This window comes from Colletotrichum karsti, assembly GCF_011947395.1.
Source record: "Colletotrichum karsti strain CkLH20 chromosome Unknown Scaffold13, whole genome shotgun sequence".
NCBI lineage: Eukaryota > Fungi > Ascomycota > Sordariomycetes > Glomerellales > Glomerellaceae > Colletotrichum > Colletotrichum karsti.
Window position 1 is genome coordinate 982684 of NW_024065913.1, and position 19393 is coordinate 1002076.

Genomic DNA, 19393 nt, shown 5'->3' on the forward strand with positions numbered 1-19393 from the left:
CGAATCATCAACTTCCTAGATGCCGTCATTTGCCTAAGTGGAACCATCAGGTGAGCAACCTGTCCTCTGCGTCATTGCGGCACAGCTACGGATTGGCAGTTTCAGATGGTATCAGTAGGGATAGAAGAGTCAAGCTGCAGAAGAAGCGGCCGACCCTGCAATCAGCAGTCTCTTGTTGCTTGAGAGGTAGCGCTTCCACTATGATCCAAATTATTCGGCATTCATCGTCGGCCCAGATCAGCCTGGATTCCAAATCTTCCGGTGCATACTGCACATACTTCACCCTGTGGACCGGAGCTTGCCGTCTGGACTTTTGCGGGCGCTGAACGTACATCGAGGTTGGTTCAGAGCACTCACCAATGGATCGGAAAATGCACGAAGTTGTCATCGCGCAGGTCATCCGTTGATTCTAGAGCTCGGAGTTCCTCTCTGCTCCTGTGCCTCTATGCTGTTCTATGGTACAAGGGTACGACCCATAAAGTCAAGACGTGCATTACAAGTTCGTGAGATAGTCCTCAATCTCCTGAGGACTCAGCTTCCTGAAACGAGGGCCCTTCGCACCCTCAACACCATCGATGCCAAGGAGGTGGTCCGCCGGGGGTCCAACGATACCTAAAGATTTGTTAGAACCACAGGCCTGAATAATCAACATCGCTGCTCAAATAACTTACCAATCTCAATGGTCTCTCCGTTCATCTCGCCCTCAATGGTCTCCTTGAGTGTAAGCAATGCAATGTGCACAGCATCCTCGAGCTCCAGGCCTTCCGTGTATCTCTTCTCCAGGAACGTCTTGGCAGACGTGGCGCTCTTGCCGATAGCTGTCGCCTTCCATGGGAAGTAGCTGCCAGAGGGGTCGACCTGGTAAAGCATGGGGCCACCCTTCAGAGTACCACCAGTCTTGCCGGTGGGCTTCTTCTCCTCGCCCTCCTTAGTCTCAGCCTCGTCCTCTGGCAGGATACCCTCGTCCCAACCGGCAATGAGCAAGCTGACACCGTAGGGACGAACGCCACCAGACTGAGTCGCCTCTTGCATTACACGTGCAACATCCTGCACCAATATCCGCGTGGGAGGGTACTCGTTGTAGATGCGCTTGTAGCCAGTGTGCGACACCTTGCGAGCCTTGTCCACCAATATTCTGTAGTCGGGGCCCATGCCCGAGTAGACCATTCCGATGTTGGGGGTGACGAGGCTGATCTTAGACAGCGAGCTGGGGTCGGCGAGCGGGGATGATGACTTCTTCTCGGTCGCGAGGACGATACCGTTGGTGGCTGCGGACAGTTAGCGCGGACAGTGGGAAGGAGGGGCAGCGACCTTGCCTTTGATGCCGAGGGCGGTAACACCCTGATTGACGGCGTTCAGGGCATACTCTAACAATCAATTAGCTCTGCCTCAAATCACCGCCGTCGTCTCAACGCCAAATAATGGTTCAATGGAGGGGTAAATTCGAAGCGTACCGATCTGAACCAGCTTGCCGCTTCACTAGGTTAGCACAAGACGTCACGAAGTGGATCGAGAAGCTTACCTGGGCGAGAATGTCGTCAGCGAGAAGGAGTAACGGTCGGCCATGGCTTGACTGTTAAATTGTGCGATCGAGGTTCGTTTTCTGTGAAGATGTTGACGGGGAGGATGGATGGTGGGTTGGCTGCGGTCAAACGAGGTGAGGCTGTCGGAGCTATGAAGCTCTCCCTCCTAGGCAACTCGCGCCGCGTCAAGCTGCCAGCCGTCTGGGCTGGCCGCCTGTGAGATAGCGGCACGTGACTGCTGCGGCCAGGTGGTTGATCCTGTCCGGGAAGGAGCTGCTGACATAATCCGGCGGGTGCGGAAGCTATGACCAAGCGGGGACAGCTCGAATAAAGCGGTGCTGGAAACTTCTTTTTTTCCTGCTACTTCCCACGCTCAACTGACGACTTCCGTCCAGGAAATCTGACAGCTTAGCACCATCTCCCGAAGGACAGATGGCCAGCTTTGCAAACTCCGCCATTCCTGCCATGTAGGTGCCGTCCTATGAAGATTGAGCTGAGCCAAGCGAAATCTCAAAACACACGAGTTTCACGCGCGACTTGCCTTCTATTGCTACAGTCTGCGCTGTTCGGGCGTTATTTATACCCATACATTGCATATCCAAACTTCGTCCTCAGTACCGCTCGTCATGGAAGCGACACCGCAGTGGAGCTGGCCCTCAGATCTCCCCAAAGAGCGACGCCACTCGAAAGCCGACGCAGCCGATACCTCAGATCCCAACAGTCCTGAGAATCAAAGTCAGGATGAGCAGAACGAGACCGAAGGCGACGAGCAGCCGCAGCCTCGGCCTCAGCCCAAGCAAAGATACTACAGCCCACGAACATGTCGCATTTGCTTGGACGTCGTCCATCCAACCTTTGCGGAGCCCTTGCCCATGAGTGGTTTTATGAACTCTCCGCCGCGGCCTATCTACAAGTCTGAAGAACCCGAATGTGGACGGCTTATTTCACCATGCAAGTGCAAAGGTTCTCAGCGCTACGTCCACGAGGGCTGCTTGCAAGCTTGGAGATATGCAGACTCGACTGCCAATCGGAACTTTTTCGCCTGCCCAACCTGTGGCTACAAGTACAAACTTGAGCGGCTGTCATGGGCAAACCGCATGTCAAGCGCACCTGCACAAATCTTACTGACTATTCTCATCTTTGTTTTCTCGGTCTTTCTCCTCGGATTCGTCGCAGATCCTATCCTTGGCCTTTGGAATGACCCGGTGGGTGTAATTGCCGACGGGGTTGCAAACGTGCTTGACGACATCGAGGCGATCAACGAACCGACATCAAATGAGCCTGGGACGTGGCTGGAACACTTCCTCAAAGGCTTCTTTTCTCTTGGTCTTCTTGGTTTCATCAAGACTTTCCTCGCCATGACGCCGTGGCAGGTGTACAATCTTCGACATGGCGGTGGCCTCTTCGGTTCGACCGGACGTCGCGGAGGAACAGGACGCGCGCGGGTCGAGGGCATCAACATGGCCGTGGTCATTGTCGGCGCAGTTACCTTTTTGTTGGGCGTCTGGAAAGGCGTGAGGGCACTCAGCGCGTCGGCGTTGCAACGCGCAAGCGACAGGGTATTTGATGTGGGTGGTGATGATGACGACGATGATGATGAGGAAACGAAGCAGGACTAACATAGGCCGGGTACGCTTGGACAATACAAACGGCTGTTATTCGCCAAACAGACGCCGCTTGCTGAGTCTGCCTTTTTGATGTCCCACACCTGCACACTCTTAAGTTGCCTCGAAGATTCTCTTCCATATCGTGTCAACTAGTCTGTGTGCAGAGATCAAGTCCCCGTTCTGTCCTGGAATCTGACCGTTTTGGTAGGGTTCAATTTGGACAGTCGGACGACATCAGATTGCTTCAACTCAGTCGACGTTTTGTTGACTGGGATTCAGCTGATGGCAACCCTCGACCTCGTCGTCGACGCATTTGGGTTGGCAAAAGCGCAAACTGATACACGCCTGTGACCTGCAGTCACAAAGTTGCAACGTACCTGATGAGACGCTAAATTGTACTGCATGAACTCCTTACATCGACTCCATTCAAATCGTGGTGAAATGACCGAGAACAATTCTTCGAATCGTGCGATATGTGAGGGCCATCATGAACGCATACAACGTAAGCAACCAATACCGCGTCATCGCACCCCGCGCGGTTCATGTCATTCTGAATCGTGGGGCACCAGCTGCAGCCCCGGGCCCCTGGACGGAGGTATTGTGCACGGACCAAAGGGACCAGTTGCCGGATTATAATATCCCCGGTCAAGCCAATCAGTGCCTGTCCCGTCCTCGTTCATTGGCGAGATCTACCTACCTAATGCTCCCAGAGTGGACCACGAATTGAACGAAGCGATGCCTTCGAGTTCGTGTCCAGCTGTCGTCCTTTAGCTGTCGACCGTCACCCTTGCACAAACCATCCCTTCCGAAAACAGACACCCAGAAAGGTGTCAAAACGATCGCTGAGGCCCTCGACGTTATGCGACTCTTTGAATGACACTCTGCGACCATTCTACGAAGCTGGACACTCGCTGACACCGTCTCCCTCCTTTCTGTTGTTGCCAAGACTCTAGTCGCAACGGCGACAGTCAGCCTCTAGTCTCGTATTCGATAACCTCCGAAATTTGCACCTCGACGACAATCGACACTACTCTTTGAAACGTCGGCTTTTGACACGGGTTATCTCGCGACAACTTCTTCTATCGCGGACCTTTGGGGTTCCTCCCTTCCGAATTACACGTGTAATCATCTAATCCGACACAATGCATTTCGCATACCCACCAAGAAAGAGCTCCAATCCGCCGCCCTTCCGGGCCAGATCCTCGAGGATACCGCCATTCCTTCGGAGAAGTCGGACAAAAGTCATCGCCGCCGGTGCTCTTACACTCTTGGGCTTCATTTACTTGCTGTCTGGGGCCTTCAAGTCAAGTAGCAGCCGTCCTCACACGCCCTCGGGCAACCCGCCCGTGGTGATAGTCACCGCGCTAGACGAATCGGCACACGACAAGAACTATCTGGCAAGCATTCGCGATAATAGGCAACAATACGCGCAACTGCACGGTACGATCTGGTAGGCCCTCTTCTTGTCAAAATGCTAACAGACTCGACGTAGGCTACGAGGTGATGTTCACCAAGGTGGGCGACTACGACCTCAAAGGCTCCCCAGCATCATGGAACAAAGTAGTGTCTTTGAGACACGCGATCACGAAATACCCCGATGCGACGTGGTTCTGGTATCTCGACCAGGACTCATACATCATGGCCACCCAGTCATTGGATAGCTTGGTTCTCAAATCGGACAAGATCGAGGGCTTGATGATCAAAGACCACCCGGTCGTGCCGCCAGACAGCATCATCAAGACTTTCCCCCACTTGAAGGGCGAAGACATCGACTTCATTCTGACGCAAGACCGAGAGGGTCTGTCCGCGGGAAGCTTCTTCGTCAGAAACGGAGAGTGGGCTAAGTTCTTTATTGACACGTGGTTCGATCCACTGTACCGCAGCTACAATTTCCAAAAAGCTGAGGGACACGCTTTGGTAAGTTTCTTATTTCGCGCCTCAAAGCGGCTCCGATGCTGACCGCCTGCCCAGGAACACATTGTCCAATGGCACCCCACTATTCTCTCGAGACTGGCAATCGTCCCGCAGAAGACATTCAACTCCTACAACAGATACGACAAGGGCGAGATGTTCACTGAAGGCGACCACGTTGTTCGCGCGGCTGGCTGCACCAAGTCTGGAGACCGAGCTTGCGAGAAGGAATTAGAAAGCTACAACACCAAGTGGCACGCGGCGTTCAAGGCATAAACCGAAAGAAAAGATAAATGAGCAAGGGTCGACCCCACGGAAAAGGGTGAGACACGTAAGATCTCCAGGCGTTTTATTCCCCAAGGCAGCATGAGCTCGGTATTATTTTGAAGTGTATAAGATGGAAGAGGGCGTTTATCTTGGGCTGCGGAGATTATTTTCACGAGGCATTTTTATTCGGGTTTTACTTGACTGCGAGTCTTGCGGGCTTTGGAGGCTCGCCCAGCTGCATGAACCAGTTGACGTTAGGATGTCAAGCTTTGTTTTTCGCTTGGTTTCTCTCGTTACTCGTTAAGATGACGACTTTGCTGATGATGGGAGGCTTGGTTCCTCCAACGTTTTGTATATTACGAATTTTGGCAAGCCGGGCATGAGAAGGCGCAGGTGATAATACACACTGAAACTCCACGTCGACCTATGCTTGGGGGATTCGGGCGCGATGATCTTGAACACATCGAGAAGTGTTCCCCACTGAGATTTGTCTTCTCACAGTGACATGCCACTTCGCCATGACAGGGCGAGTTGGACAGGGAAGACCAGGCGCGACTGGCCAATCAGAAAGAGTCTACTGAGTGTTACTGAGGTCTGTTGGCGACGTCCAAGATCCGGCTGCAAGGTTGGAGTGCGCTAAGATCGAGGACCCGGGCTTCGCCGTGGGATCCGCTTGGATCTCTCAGACGTGGACGGCGATGTGACGTGGTCAAGGCAAAGATCAGGCTTCGAGTCAGATTCCGACTGTGAATCCGGATCCGCTCTAGCTATCATCGTCGATTCTAGCTTTTGAGAGGTGCAGCACCTGCATGATCAGGCATAATTGTGCGCTCTGCTTCCAGGACTCAAGGACAGTTGCGATATGCATTTACCAATGACCGGCAAATTGATTCGGGAACGCGAGCCCGGTCGACGGGCGTCCGCGGACCAGCTTGCCCCACCGCGACGGGTCCCGTCCCTCCGGGCGGTCCGCGGCTTCATGTCTTTTGACGGATAACGGCTGTTGTACCACTTCGCAGAGACACCTGTAGCCGTTTGAGGAACTGAGAGCAAGTCGATGGAACCGAGGGCTGTTAAAGTGAGGGGTGCAGAGTAGAGTAGCAGACGATCTCGACCGGAAGTCATGCGAGTATCGGATAGACTGCCCAATCGGCCGAGTTTCGCAGGTCTCGGTTCGTTGTTGGAATTTGTGACGTATCTGATAAGATGGCAGGCTGGTCACGCGGTGATGAATGCCTTCTTTGGGATGGAGGTGATGCTCATCGTTGACCACTCCACTTTGAAGCCACCTCATTTCGTAGGTAGGTAGACAGGGAAAAGCCGTTTATTGTTGCTTCAAAGCGTGAATACCTGGTTGTGACGACCTGGCCAGGTCTCCGTCTCATCCAAAAGTCCTCTACCAGTGACATCCGACCCCCTGTAAATGACTTGCCTGAAAGGTGTGACGGCTGCGGCCAGCGGACGCGGACGCCGTGGAAAGCAGGGCTCCTCTGGCCTGTAACGGCGCATGTGATTGCTCGGAAGGCGGCAATGACTCCCCAGACGAAGTGCCTCGCCTACAGCGACAGGGGTAGACCGCGCTAAGAAATAATCAAGAAGGCTCGATGCCCCACGATTTTTCGGCCGGCTGGGATTCGCGGTTGTTCGGTGTTCTGCGCAGCGTTCTAGTAGGTCGTGTTTTCTGGGGTGCGGCGGCGATGCGCTTTTGCTTCCGTGGCGTTGCTTAAACATCGGACCTCTTCCCAATTCCATACTAATTAGGTATATACTACTCTCGTCTCCAATCCTTTTTTGACGCTCATCCCCATTCGTCTCTTCTTTTTCCTCCCCGTTTACATATAACTGGGCTTCGCATCCACCCCCATTGACGGTTGGCCGTTCCGCCCCCCTTCTGTTGCCGTCGTCGCGAACATCCATATCTCCACTGCGCCGAGGCTTGAAGCATCAGGAACAGGTGGTCAAGATGCCCGGCAGCTCCCGCATTCCCGCAAGCCTGCGCGAGGGCTTGCAGCACGTCAAGCGCACGAGACAGGCCAATCCGTTGCTAGTTCTCAACATCGACTTGTAAGCTTCAATCTGTCTACCTCTACTGCAATTCGCCTGATCGGTACTCCCGGCTCATCACGTCAGCCGATGCTAATTGGAATCCTGGGTCGTCTACAGGCTGCGAAACATCATCTTTTTCCTCTTCGTCTGGCGATGGACGCGCAAGACTTTCCTCAAACTCAAGGGTCGTGGCCTGATAGGCAGCATCGTCGAGCTATACATTGACATACGTCGCGTTCTTTATGGCTATTTCCTGCGCGCCCCTGGCGTCCGCGGACAAGTCCAGAAGCAGGTCAACGAGACCATGGCGAAGCTGCAGCAAAAGATGATCCCCAAGGACCTCACCCGATACCTCACGCTTCCGAAGGAGGGCATGTCAGACGAGGATATCAAGAAAGAGTTGGATGCGCTGGCCAACCTGGATCACACGAGGTGGGAGGATGGATATGTATCTGGTGCCGTCTACCACGGCGAGGACGAGTTGTTGAAGCTGCAGACCGAGGCTTTCGGCAAGTTCACAGTCGCCAACCCCATCCATCCTGACGTCTTCCCTGGCGTGCGAAAGATGGAGGCCGAGGTTGTGTCTATGGTCCTCGCCATGTTCAACGCCCCTCCCGGTGCTGCCGGTGCCACCACCAGTGGTGGTACTGACAGTATCTTGTCGGCTTGCTTGGGCGCGCGCCAACGTGGATACTTCGAGAAGGGTATCACCGAGCCTGAGATGTACGCTCCTCTCGGGATTTTATTGTGACCATCGCACTGACTTGTGGTAGGATTTTGCCCGAAACCGCCCACACTGCCTTCCGAAAGGCTGGCGACTACTTCAAGATCAAAATCCACTACGTTGCCTGCCCCGCGCCTAACTATCAAGTCGATGTGCGCGCCGTCTCCCGTTTGATCAACAGCAACACGGTGCTGCTGGTTGGATCTGCACCAAACTTCCCCCACGGTATCATCGATGACATTGGCGCTCTGTCCAAACTAGCCTTCAAAAAGAAGCTTTGCCTGCACGTCGATTGCTGCCTCGGCTCCTTCATGGTACCCTTCCTCGACAAGGCCGGTTTCGAGACCGAGTTGTTTGACTTCCGTCTCAAGGGCGTGACCAGTATTAGCTGCGACACTCACAAATATGGTTTCGCTCCCAAGGGCAACTCTACCGTCCTCTACAGGTCAGCGGAGCTCCGTAAGTACCAATACTACGTTTCACCGGATTGGTCTGGCGGCGTCTATGGTTCTCCTGGTATGGCCGGCTCGCGTCCAGGTGCTTTGATTGCTGGTTGCTGGGCCAGCTTGATGAAGGTCGGTGAGGCAGGTTACATCGAGGCCTGTGTCAAGATCGTCGGAACAGCCAAGAAAATTGTTGAGAAGATTCGTGAGACTCCGGCTCTGGACAACGAACTCGAAATTCTCGGCAAGCCTCTTGTTTCCGTTGTCGCCTTCACCGCCAAGAACCTGAACGTTTACGATATTGCCGACGGCATGTCTGAGAAGGGCTGGCATTTGAATGCCCTGCAAAACCCTCCGGCTATCCACGTCGCTGTTACTCTGCCCATTACCAAAGTTTACGAGAAGCTTCTCACGGATCTGGAGGCCGTCGTCGAGGCGGAGAAGGAGAAGGAGAGAGTGCGCGCAGTTGAGGGCAAGGGAGTTAAGGGCAAGGCTGTCGGCGACTCGGCTGCTCTCTACGGAGTTGCTGGATCTTTGCCGAACAAGAGCGTGGTTGTCGACTTGGCAAATGGCTTCTTGGACCTGTTGTACAAAGCATAAGAAGTTCAATGTGGGACTGTTGTAAGTGCATTAGATGGCGAGCATTGATCTCGATCGGAGTTAAAGCTCCTTGACGTAACGGTGTAACACGTTTCTTATCAGCATCATATATAAGCCTCACCGGTGTCGCACTGTCTAAGTGCAGATTTGATCAGAAGGAAGCTCACCGAGATGTAGGAACCAGCTCACGTGGCCGCTTAAACTTGACGCCAAGCTGAACAGCTCAGGAACACACCCACCAGTGCAAGCCACGAGACCGGAGCCGATCATTGACTTCTTCGGTTGTCTCATGATCCCGTCGGGAAACGCCCAGCGGGTAGATAGGATGTCTCAAGAGGGCCGCGCCGATGGCGCTTCAGACAGACGCGCCTGGTGCGACGAACTCAACATATGTCTTGCGAGATCGGGGCCCCGAGAACGAACGGTACGGTTTGCCAGTCCGACGGGCGAACCATTCTCGGTGGACGCCACGCCGCGGACGGTGCCGGAACCCCCGGAAGTCATGGTCTTATCCCGGGAATCGCGCATGATATCATCTTTGTCCCTCTGCAAATTCCATGCAACGTCCCACTCTGGGGCTGAAAACCATCTCCAAACTGCGTCTCAACGCATGGTTTGTCGTCTTATAGTGCCCTGTCGTGGCACCTTACCAGCTTCAACACCACGAGAGACTGCCAGCACGGCCAACACTACGAGCTTGCAAACACGCGTGTCTCCTGACTTTTTTGTCCGACATAACTCGAATGCCTCGATAGCACTACGATTACAGTTCGAAGCGACAGGGAGGAGACGGACAAACTTATGTCGTCTCAACAGTGACGTTCATGCCCTTTGGCGCGGAGGCCTCAAAATCGGAAAGTCTCCCAATCGTATTTCTCGGAGAAAGGGTAGACCGCCGACCAAGCCCGGCTTGGAGAACGGCAACAAGTCATTCTTCAATCCCATCGACCTGGGTGGCGCGTCGAATTAGCTGATACCCCGCGTACACGCCTGCCAAAGTGTACTTCGCTGCCCAATCAGACAAGGGTCGGCTGAATGGGAGACGGCGCGCGGCATGTTCGAAAAAGAAGGCAACTTCGTGTGGCGTTTGACACCACCCTCGCCCGGCCACTTTGTGCGAGCTCAAGACTTCCCCCCCCAGGACACAGCCTGCTCTCGGGATGCCGGTATCTGTGAGGGGTGAACACCACATTCCCTGTCTTTTCTGAAAATGCAGTTTTCCGCAACACCTATTGCTCCTTTTCGTGTCCCCACCTTCGATCGTCCCCCTTCATATACACATATCGTGCACCTCTTATCAACCCACCTGACGCCGGGGTGCTAGATGGCATCATCTCATTGGGGCGCCGCCCTCGGTGTTGCATCTCAGAACGAAGGAGGTATGGGTCTATAACTACATGTGTTTTTTCCTCTTTTGATCTCCCTCTCTCAGTCTTTCTGCTGGTTGATTTAAACTGCCCATGCCCTGCTGCAGTTGCTCCGATAATCCAATCATCGGTCCACCCAGTTTGTCTCGCACAATGATCTAGTACAGCCACGGGAGTTCGCATATATCTGCATACGACGTGTCAGCTACAGGAATGACTACCACGCCGGGTGAGAAGGCCGTCCGGCTGAAGTTGAACACCACCGACTGGACCTTATCACGAGACCACGCAGGAGATCCGGACCCCGAGGATTTTCCACTGCCATTGTTTGGACAAGAGACCGCAGAGTACACTTGGGGAGAACAAAAAGAGGACCATGGACACGGCGATGTAGAGGAGCAGCCGCCTTCGATCAACCTCAACATCCCGCCCCTTGTCTCCCGCTCCCGTGATAGTATGGGCAGTATGTCGTCTAATATGCTGGAGGAACTGAGGAAAATCATTAAGGAGGAAGGTCAGTGTTTCCTACCTTTTCCAACAGAAAGGTATTATTCCTGACAGTATCAAGTCGCGCAAGCAGCCCAGGTCGTTCAGCTGAAGAACAGCGAAACCGGGACTCCCGTCGATACGTTCCGCTTCTCCCCCCTTTCTAGCCAGAACTCGGTCTTTACGCCCTCGTATCCAAGCCCGCCCTCCTCAGTCATTGATGCCTCAAAGCTTTCATCTCCAAGGAACCGGAGCCCAGAAGCCGCATATGCCAAAGTGACGCCAACTCCGTCCATGGCACCCCCGTCGGCGTATGCCCCGCCTTCAGTGTCCGATGCCCAGACTACCCCGCCCGTCAGTCCCCAACAGAGGGCAGTCCGCTTCAGGAATCGTGGTCCGCCGATTATACACTGCCAGACTCGTATCGAGCAGGAGGCCGTCTCACCTACAGCGCAAGTTCCGGGGGAGATCGAGATGAGTAGCGTCGACAAGGCTTGGGGTTTGCTGTTTGATCCGGAGGGTTTCGGTACGCAGAGGCTCAACTCGGTGCTTCGAGGGTTGGCAAATTATATCGTGAGTCTGATTTCTTCCCTATGCAGAGTAACTCATGCTAATGCGGCTCTAGATTACGGAGTTTGGGCCCCCTGAGTCCTTGGTCGTTACCCCTGAGAAGATGCTTGCGCTGTACACCAAGTACAAGATTGAGCAGGAGAGATTTCAGTATGAAGGTAAGCCATTCCCTCTCTCGACCAATCCCTCTCTAACATCTCATAGACATCTTCCGCTCTCGCTCTAAAGACGCTCTCGAAAGGATCGAATTTCTCTACCAAGACCTTGACTGCCAATATCACCTCGTCCAAAACACTCCTCGCTCCCACCCCAACGTCCCCGGCCTCACCCCCGTCGGCTTCGCTAAGTGGATGGTGAGCAATATCCTCGCCTATCCAGACCCCGAAGCTCGGCGCCTCCACGCCATCATGTCCTCGTTGCCCATCAACTCTGATGGCCCTTTTGTCGACGGCAAGGCGGAGAGACTACCCAAGCAACTGTCTAGGCATCTTCTCCCCGAGCACCATGACAAAAAGGTCCGCAAAATCCTCGACGAGGCGGTCTGGGACTGTCTAGAGGACGCTACCCCGCCTCTGCCATCCATTCCACGCGCCCGGCCAAGTTCATCGGAGATGAGACCTACGGAGGCGAACACCCACTCTCGGCGTTCATCCGATGACAGGAAGCGGCCCGGTCCGATGCCGCATCGAGCGAGAACGTATGATAGGGGATCGAACCGCAGCGAGTCCCATCCCGCACGCCTTCCCCGCGCCAACTCGGACGCCGGCTCTGTGCCCAGGCATCGCGATCTACCGCCCCCGCCGATGGGTCGACATTCGATCCCCCCGCGTCAAAGGAGTCCACCGCCTGTGAATAGATACAGTGCCTCACTTCCCACAATCTCTCAACACCTGCCCTCGCCAGGGCCGTCGGATGTCAGGGGCAATGATGGCAACTACGGAGTTTATTCTGGACGGGAGAAGGGCGATGAGCGGGATGAGTCGCCGAGGTCTCCGGGTTTCGGGAGGAGGGGGACTGGAGGGGATAGGGGTCCGACTTGGGAGGAGGTGTATTCTCGCTCGGGGAGGGGCAGTTCAGTTGATGCTGGGTCTCAAAGGTCTTTTCGATGATTTAAAATGATGAGGTCGTCTCGGGGGGTCTTCTTGGTTTTTGGAAGGTTTGATGACTTATGACGTTGATGACTTAGTTCTTCTGCTTGCTTATTGCCTTGGTTGGTCTACTTGTTTCTTCCTGTCTCTTGGGTCTGGTTTTGGAAGGCTTGTGTCGAGAGAAAAGCAGTGGGTTTAGCCTGCACGAAAAGTTGTTTTGCGGGCTTCTCAACTACGCTGGGTGGCGGTAGTGTACTTTCGTTTTGATGCAGCCGACAATGAAGGTCTTGAGGTATCTCATAATCCTGCGTGATTGAACCTTGCGGCTCAGTAATTCTCGGGAACTCAAAGGGGTCGGTATGGACGACTTGTAGGCGACAACCTTTTGGACCTCGTCTGGCGGTCGCCGAACCACTGTGGCGTAGCTCAGGATCAAAACAAAGTTGTCGAACGGTTTGGTGATAATGTTTCTTACACATCTTCCGATTTCAACCATGTACCGATATCTACTTTCATCTCTGGTGTTGCTGGCGACTACACCTCCTTCCATTTGCCAGCGAACGTTCGATCGCCAGTACACCAACTTCGACGTCTTCCCAAACGAGAGCCATCCGCTCGCATACTTTACGAGACACGATGTGCCCGCCGGCAAGGACCACCAGGCTTTCCGAGTAACCGAGACCTCTCTCCAGACGCCCGCGTACGAGTACTCCCGGTGGGGGTTCTACATCTACCGAACGACCTACGACGACGACGACCTCTGGGACCGCTATGTAACGTACATCCACGAGAAAGCCAAGCGCGCGATCGATCTCGGCTCGGACGGATCACAGGGCCAGTTCCGCGTCTTTCTCGTCGAGGGCCCTGGGCTGGACGGCACGTCAATCGAGGACGTCCGGGAGCAGTATCTGCATTGGTCTTCCAAGCTTTCGATCAGCGACTGGGAGATCAGTCCGTGGTGGCACCGAGATCTTGTTCTCGGAAGTTACCCGCTCTACGTGGACGCAGAGTGTTTAGAGTCTCTCCGATACCACGAAGGGCTGGAGGAAGGGTCCAAGGAGCGCCGGATGCACGAGGTATTCATTAAGGCAATCAACGCTGAACAACCGAGGATATACAATATTATCGAATGCGATGATGGTTATGTTGATGAATCGGGGAGAAGCCTTGATGACGAAATCATACAGTTTCATCATTTTCTGATGGATGCGGTCGATTGGGTGGATGGCATTGAGATTCCGACGGAGGATGATGACGTCGAGGATGTATTCGAGGACGATGCACAAGAGGAGCCAATGGACGGGGAAGTGCAGGACTTCGCGTACGATCCGGATGAGGATCCGAAGTACGAGGAAAGGGAGAGGTTCCCCTGCTTCTGCGTTAAAGATGAGAGTGGACGTTGGAAGTATGCGGACAAGAAAATATCGCAATACAACTGGATGTTGGTGAGCTGTCGAGAACTTGTGTGGTATCGGGACGTCATGACGGAGAAGTACGGGGACTGGGATCAGCAATATGTTTTGTTCAGGTACCCGGAAAAGCGGCCCTGGATGACGGGCTATTCGTGTGCGTGTGATCATGAGTAGGAAGACGGAGACGAAGCACAAGGGTAGACTTCAAGAAAATCTTGAGACCGGTTCGAATCTGGTAGACCTTGGTTGTTTGACAACACGAATGTGTCTCAGAGAGAATAGCGACACGGCCACACAGTGATGTTTTCTTGATCGGCACGTATGGATAGCCCATTTGCTTTCGCAGTTAAAAGTTCATCAAGAGGTCCACCAACAACAGTCACCTGTCGTTTTCAATGTCGCCAGTCATGAAGTTGAATCGTTATGGTATACAGTGGTTCTCTATTGTACTTTGCTAGTCAAAGTGAAGCATCATGATGTTGATGGTTCAGATGTGTGCCCTAAAGAGTGTCCAAAGTTGGTTTCGTGTTATCTTCCCTATGAGTCTGGTTCCAATCCACCGCCTCTTCTGAGGCCCCCTACTTGCATATAACGATAACGTCTCATCGGCTGACTTTGAGGAGTTCCCGAGGTCTGCTATTGATATCTGCTGGAGGACCGATCCGTCAATATGAAGGCCGCATGTACCATCGAGTAAAACGTGTTTGTGACTTTTCAACTCTTCCTGTAGCGTTGCTTTCATATGACTCGTGAGATTGACATCTGTAGCCATTTCGCTTTTGTGGCTCATTGTCGAAGCTGCCTGATTGTGCAATTGATTTTGTCGTGGATTTGGGCGTCGAGTGTTGGTCACCAGCGGTTTCCATGCATGTTCTGCTGTAAAGGTTCACAAGAGCACCTTGCATTGTCGTTTGGGATGATACAACTACCGTCGCTGTTTTGCAGGGAGTACTGTGCTTCGACATCGTATATGGAAATCGCGGGTGGTGGATGACCAAAAGTCGTGCAAAGAATCGCAGTGGCTTTGCAGATGACGGCCGCCAACAGAAGAGTTGTCCTTCCGGTAAGAGGCGGTGTTGTCGAACATAGATAGCGCGCTTTGGCAAACTCCTCACTACGAGGGAACCCGTCGCCAGGGCCTAGGTTAAGAACAAGACTAGAATTAATCCCCCGAAATGATCCTTAGGATTCAAAGAAGACAATTTGTTTTAAGGGAAATAACATGGAAATTTTCAATTTCGGTGCGACCAGGGAAAAAGGGGGTGCAAAGGAAGGGCGGTTCTCTCGAGACAAGGCATCCACCCCAGCCACGTTGCCTCAACTCTCAAGCTGCAACCAATGGAACCAGCCACTGATGCATAGGTGTCGGGTGCTACCGAGACGGGTTGCATGCCCGGCCTGCCTCGAGTTCCTTGCAAAGGCGCAAAACAGGGTGTGTTCGTCTGTAATACCTCACGCAACAGCGAGACGGGAATGAACGGCTCCACCTGTTCCGTGAATCGGACCCGAAATAACGGGAGATTGGAATTGGCTCCGGACCGGGTGGGGCGCCGAGCCGGCCGTCCGGGCCCTGGTACCTGGGCTCGAGGGGGAGAGTCGAGGGTGAGAGAATATTTCTAATGTTCACAGTGTCAGTGATCAAGACTTCTCACTTGATAATTGAGGATAACTTACCGACTGAAGTAAATGATGCGGGCGTGTTCTCCCAATATCCCAAAAAGTGTGAGAGCTACGACACGCCAAGCTCATTTTTTGCACTTGGAGATGGTCTCGTCAATCATCTTGGCTTTATCGTCTCGGCGTCGTTTGATGAGCTTGGCAGTTTGACCAAAGAGAGGCACGGGGTCATCGTTGTCGTTCAAAAAAGAATTGATGCGCTGCTGATGTTGCTTCTTGGCTTCCTGAGGTGCGAGAGGGGTTTGGGCAGATTAAGAACTGCTAGGGAACACATGGTCAGTCAATGAGCGCGCCAAATATTGACCGTGCATATGCTCAGTCAAGCCCCTACTGATAAAAGGGTTTTGAAGGCGATGTGATACCCGTGAACGGCGACGTTTGAGACATTTTCACTCATTTCCGCGGTGGTTTCCAATTCTTCTTCGTGGGAGACGACGATGTGAGAGAGAATTACACGAGAGTATGTCTTGAGCGTCTAAGGCAGTCCAAAGAATAGAAGCCTTTCGTCGAAGTTGCCGACAATGAACATTGAGGTGCTTCTTCCTGTCAAATTATCGAGGAAATCGAAGGTCTTTTGTACGGCGATACTGTAGTCAATAACAGCGGTAGAAAGATGATGCATTGATGTTCCTACCGGGCTGGAGCATCCAGTGGTGGCAGCAGCTCACAGGCGATGGTGTCTGCCAACCTGCCAGACGGGTGTGTATGGGTGTGCTGGGGAAGGCTGGATTAAGGGTAGAGTACCCGTCCATCGGCAAGTGGTACGGTACCTTATCCGTCAGGGCGCCTTCTAAGTGCTACAGTACCCGTCCATCACCTTAGGCAACACCCAAATCAAAAACAACCAAAACCAGCCAGTATGTGTGTAGCACGAAAGGTCGCGCACTGCAATATGGAAGGGAATGATGGTAGAACTTTTTTAGATGTACGTTGAATGATCTTTATCATTGGCTGAATCACTCTAAACTCTACTATCTGAATCTTTCTGTGTGGAAATCAAGCCGATGCTTCGGCTCCGATTGTGCTCTCCGACTAAATGATGTGGGGCCGCATTCCGCCTTGTTAGTGTGTAACTGATCAGTACATACCAAGTCTATCGCCCTTGCCAGAATTACAATGCAGGCCACAAATGTTACCTAGTATACGATTGAAAGATTATTTAGTGGCTAATACGCTATGCCATCTCTTGAGCATCTTCAAGCCGCCCAAATGCGTGCGGCAGAGCTTATGGGTTAGAGACACTCCTACTTTTAGACGTGCGCTTCTGGAGCTGAACGACCCAACCATTCGAAAATATCGCCCATATATAGACGAATTCAGAAATAATAAAGGCTTCGAGATTTTGATACTTCCTTGAAACTTTCCAGTGAAAGCTTAACCCCTCGCGGCGACCAATATGTGGATGATACCAAGGAAAAGTTGGGATCCAGACGCAGACTTCCTGTGGCAGACGAAGTTATATAGGAGCATCCCAAACTCACAGTTCATCTAATACTCATAACTCAACTCTTTGAACGCTGAATCCGACGTGAACTTGCATGAGGAATGTGGTTTACATGTAATCAAGCTGTCTGTCTACCTTGGTGTTACAGGTCTCTCGGGCATTTTTACTCGGGTGTTTCACTCTAAATGACCCTATCATAACAAGGCGAGCTTTTCTTCACCAAAGTTACAAAATCATAGATGCGGTTGGGTCTTTACAAAGCCTATCTTTTGACCGCAGTTGACAACGGAAGTTGTGTCGCCTTTTTGAGCGCTGTCAAGGCCTAGTTCTCCAATCTCAGCCAGCAGGCAGGTTTTGGAAGGAAGCGGCAACGTAATAAATACTCAAAAATATTAGAAACGTCGCCTCAAACTCTTCTCTCCCATTCACAGCACCATATCAGCAGCCTGGATGACAATAAAGCCGTATCTTCTCCGGGAAGTTTTGCGAGATGAAAATATACACAGCAAGATTCGGAGTGTCTCGCTGACAGGTAACGTAAAGAAATCTCCACGTCCGGTGTCGTGATATGGTTCATATCGTTCCACATCGATGATAGACACTCTTAGACAGTGCATGTCACTGTATGCCTTTAGGAAGCTTTGCCAGCGGACGTATGTTCAAGGATCAACCGTGGATATGTGCGGTTTTTAATAAGTAAAATACGGGGACAAATTACAGCTTCGCGTCTCCTATACTGACGGTTGGCGATTGGGTTGAACATGAGTGAATGCCATGAAGCCCGAGTATCGCTGCTGCGTCTGTTCGAACCGCACCTGAGATGGTTTCAATTAGCCCTAGTGATAATGGAATACAAACTTGAATCACGTGGTGTTTGTTCATGTCTTGTTCAAAAGACTCACGTCCGATCAATGTAAAGTCAGCCGTGAGACGTGACTTTACATGGCATGATTTTAGTTAACTTCATTCGGCCTCTTCTGCCTTCAGGCAACTCGAATTACAATGCCAGGCCTAAATGATTATTTCTTGGTTTAGTTCGCGGTCAATTCGATATAGGTCGCTAAATAGGCAGCAAGAAAGCGACACAGGCCTCCCTCGTGATGGTTTGGTTCATCTCATCCAAGGAGCCTAGACCTTGGTAATTTGCATGGGACACGTGGCCATCTTCACACAATGCAACGAAATGAGCGTGACTATTGAATCAACGAAAAAAAAAAGAGTCACAAGGGCATGGCTGCAGTGCGCTTGTCAGCCCCGAGGGTAGATCTCAAGCAGTGAGAGTGGAAAACGAGGCGAACGAAGAGCAAATTTTAGGCATGCAGTGAGTAAATGAAGCGAGAAACAGCCTCTCAGGAGAGGCATCAGTCGCCTGAAGGGCTGGAACCTGCTGCCTCTTAGGCTGTGCCGCGGAACTCTCTCACCGCCCATTACCCCTCTCCAAAGGGCGTCCTTCTCCTTGAAAGTTCAGCGCGACCTCTTCAAAAAGTGCAGATTGACGCGTCAGCTTGTCTCAGAGACAGTTCTGCTTTGGTTCGCCCGGTAGTCCGCCTCAATGGAGATGGTTCGCCTAGAACACAATTCAGAGGGTCGCACGCAGCCGCCAGCGTTCCGCAGCGGTAGGTCTCATATTCAATTTACCCAGCGCTAGTCACATGCTGTTTAGAAGAGAGATGTTATCTTCATCAGCAGTCGATGAAATTACCTGTCTGTCGCCTCTCGATTCGATTTTTAATCAGATCTTCTAAACTTCATGCGTTGCCTCGTTGGAAATGCCAATCAACAGCGAGCCGCCGCCATGCCTATGGTCCATAAATCCAAGGATAGGAACCAACACACAGCACAGCCCCAATCGATCTGTGAATTGAAAATTCAAGTCGCCCATTCTCTTTGCATTCGGGCTCGATTTCACAACCTCAAAGCACCCACCCACTCACCCAAGTGCCACGAGTCGCAGCCCAACGATACTTGTCGATACGCTCGAAACGATTGAGATTCATATACATATACGAGGAGTCGGAACGAAGATAGGTATGGAGGATGAACGCCAGTGCAAAGCAAGAGTGAAAGCTGGAAAAAAAAATTGGGGCTAAGAATTAGGCTCAGCAAGCAATACTAACGCCTTTAGATGACACTAAAAGAAAGATATCGTGCTAAGAGGACAACTACTTTGCATTTGCCAATCCGAGAATAACCTGCTTCGAGCATAATCTTCGTCAGCAAAAGGCTGA

The 19393-nt window shown here is 52.4% G+C and overlaps 6 protein-coding genes across 6 annotated transcripts; 5 read left to right on the forward strand and 1 right to left on the reverse strand.

Annotated features, from left to right (window-relative positions):
• Positions 1-493: 493 nt before the first annotated feature.
• On the reverse strand, positions 494-1566 carry CkaCkLH20_04961 (proteasome component y7; the record flags this gene model as incomplete). The annotated part of the gene is made up of 4 exons (XM_038887680.1): positions 494-612; positions 672-1268; positions 1455-1474; positions 1523-1566. The coding sequence occupies 4 exons, from the start codon at positions 1564-1566 to the stop codon at positions 494-496; spliced, it is 780 nt and encodes a 259-aa protein (XP_038747287.1).
• Positions 1567-2149: 583 nt separating this feature from the next.
• On the forward strand, positions 2150-3142 carry CkaCkLH20_04962 (uncharacterized protein; the record flags this gene model as incomplete). Its single annotated transcript, XM_038887681.1, has 1 exon — positions 2150-3142. The coding sequence occupies one exon, from the start codon at positions 2150-2152 to the stop codon at positions 3140-3142; it is 993 nt and encodes a 330-aa protein (XP_038747288.1).
• Positions 3143-4272: 1130 nt separating this feature from the next.
• Positions 4273-5317, forward strand: CkaCkLH20_04963 (galactosyl transferase GMA12/MNN10 family protein; the record flags this gene model as incomplete). Its single annotated transcript, XM_038887682.1, has 3 exons — positions 4273-4570; positions 4623-5047; positions 5102-5317. 3 exons carry the CDS (start codon positions 4273-4275, stop codon positions 5315-5317), a joined length of 939 nt encoding a protein of 312 aa, XP_038747289.1.
• Positions 5318-7271: 1954 nt separating this feature from the next.
• On the forward strand, positions 7272-9121 carry CkaCkLH20_04964 (uncharacterized protein; the record flags this gene model as incomplete). Its single annotated transcript, XM_038887683.1, has 3 exons — positions 7272-7372; positions 7472-8077; positions 8128-9121. 3 exons carry the CDS (start codon positions 7272-7274, stop codon positions 9119-9121), a joined length of 1701 nt encoding a protein of 566 aa, XP_038747290.1.
• Positions 9122-10701: 1580 nt separating this feature from the next.
• On the forward strand, positions 10702-12396 carry CkaCkLH20_04965 (uncharacterized protein; the record flags this gene model as incomplete). Its single annotated transcript, XM_038887684.1, has 5 exons — positions 10702-11002; positions 11057-11547; positions 11600-11702; positions 11749-12216; positions 12266-12396. The coding sequence occupies 5 exons, from the start codon at positions 10702-10704 to the stop codon at positions 12394-12396; spliced, it is 1494 nt and encodes a 497-aa protein (XP_038747291.1).
• A 730-nt stretch (positions 12397-13126) lies between these two features.
• CkaCkLH20_04966 (uncharacterized protein) lies at positions 13127-14218 on the forward strand (the record flags this gene model as incomplete). Its single annotated transcript, XM_038887685.1, has 1 exon — positions 13127-14218. The coding sequence occupies one exon, from the start codon at positions 13127-13129 to the stop codon at positions 14216-14218; it is 1092 nt and encodes a 363-aa protein (XP_038747292.1).
• Between the last annotated feature and the right edge of the window lie 5175 nt (positions 14219-19393).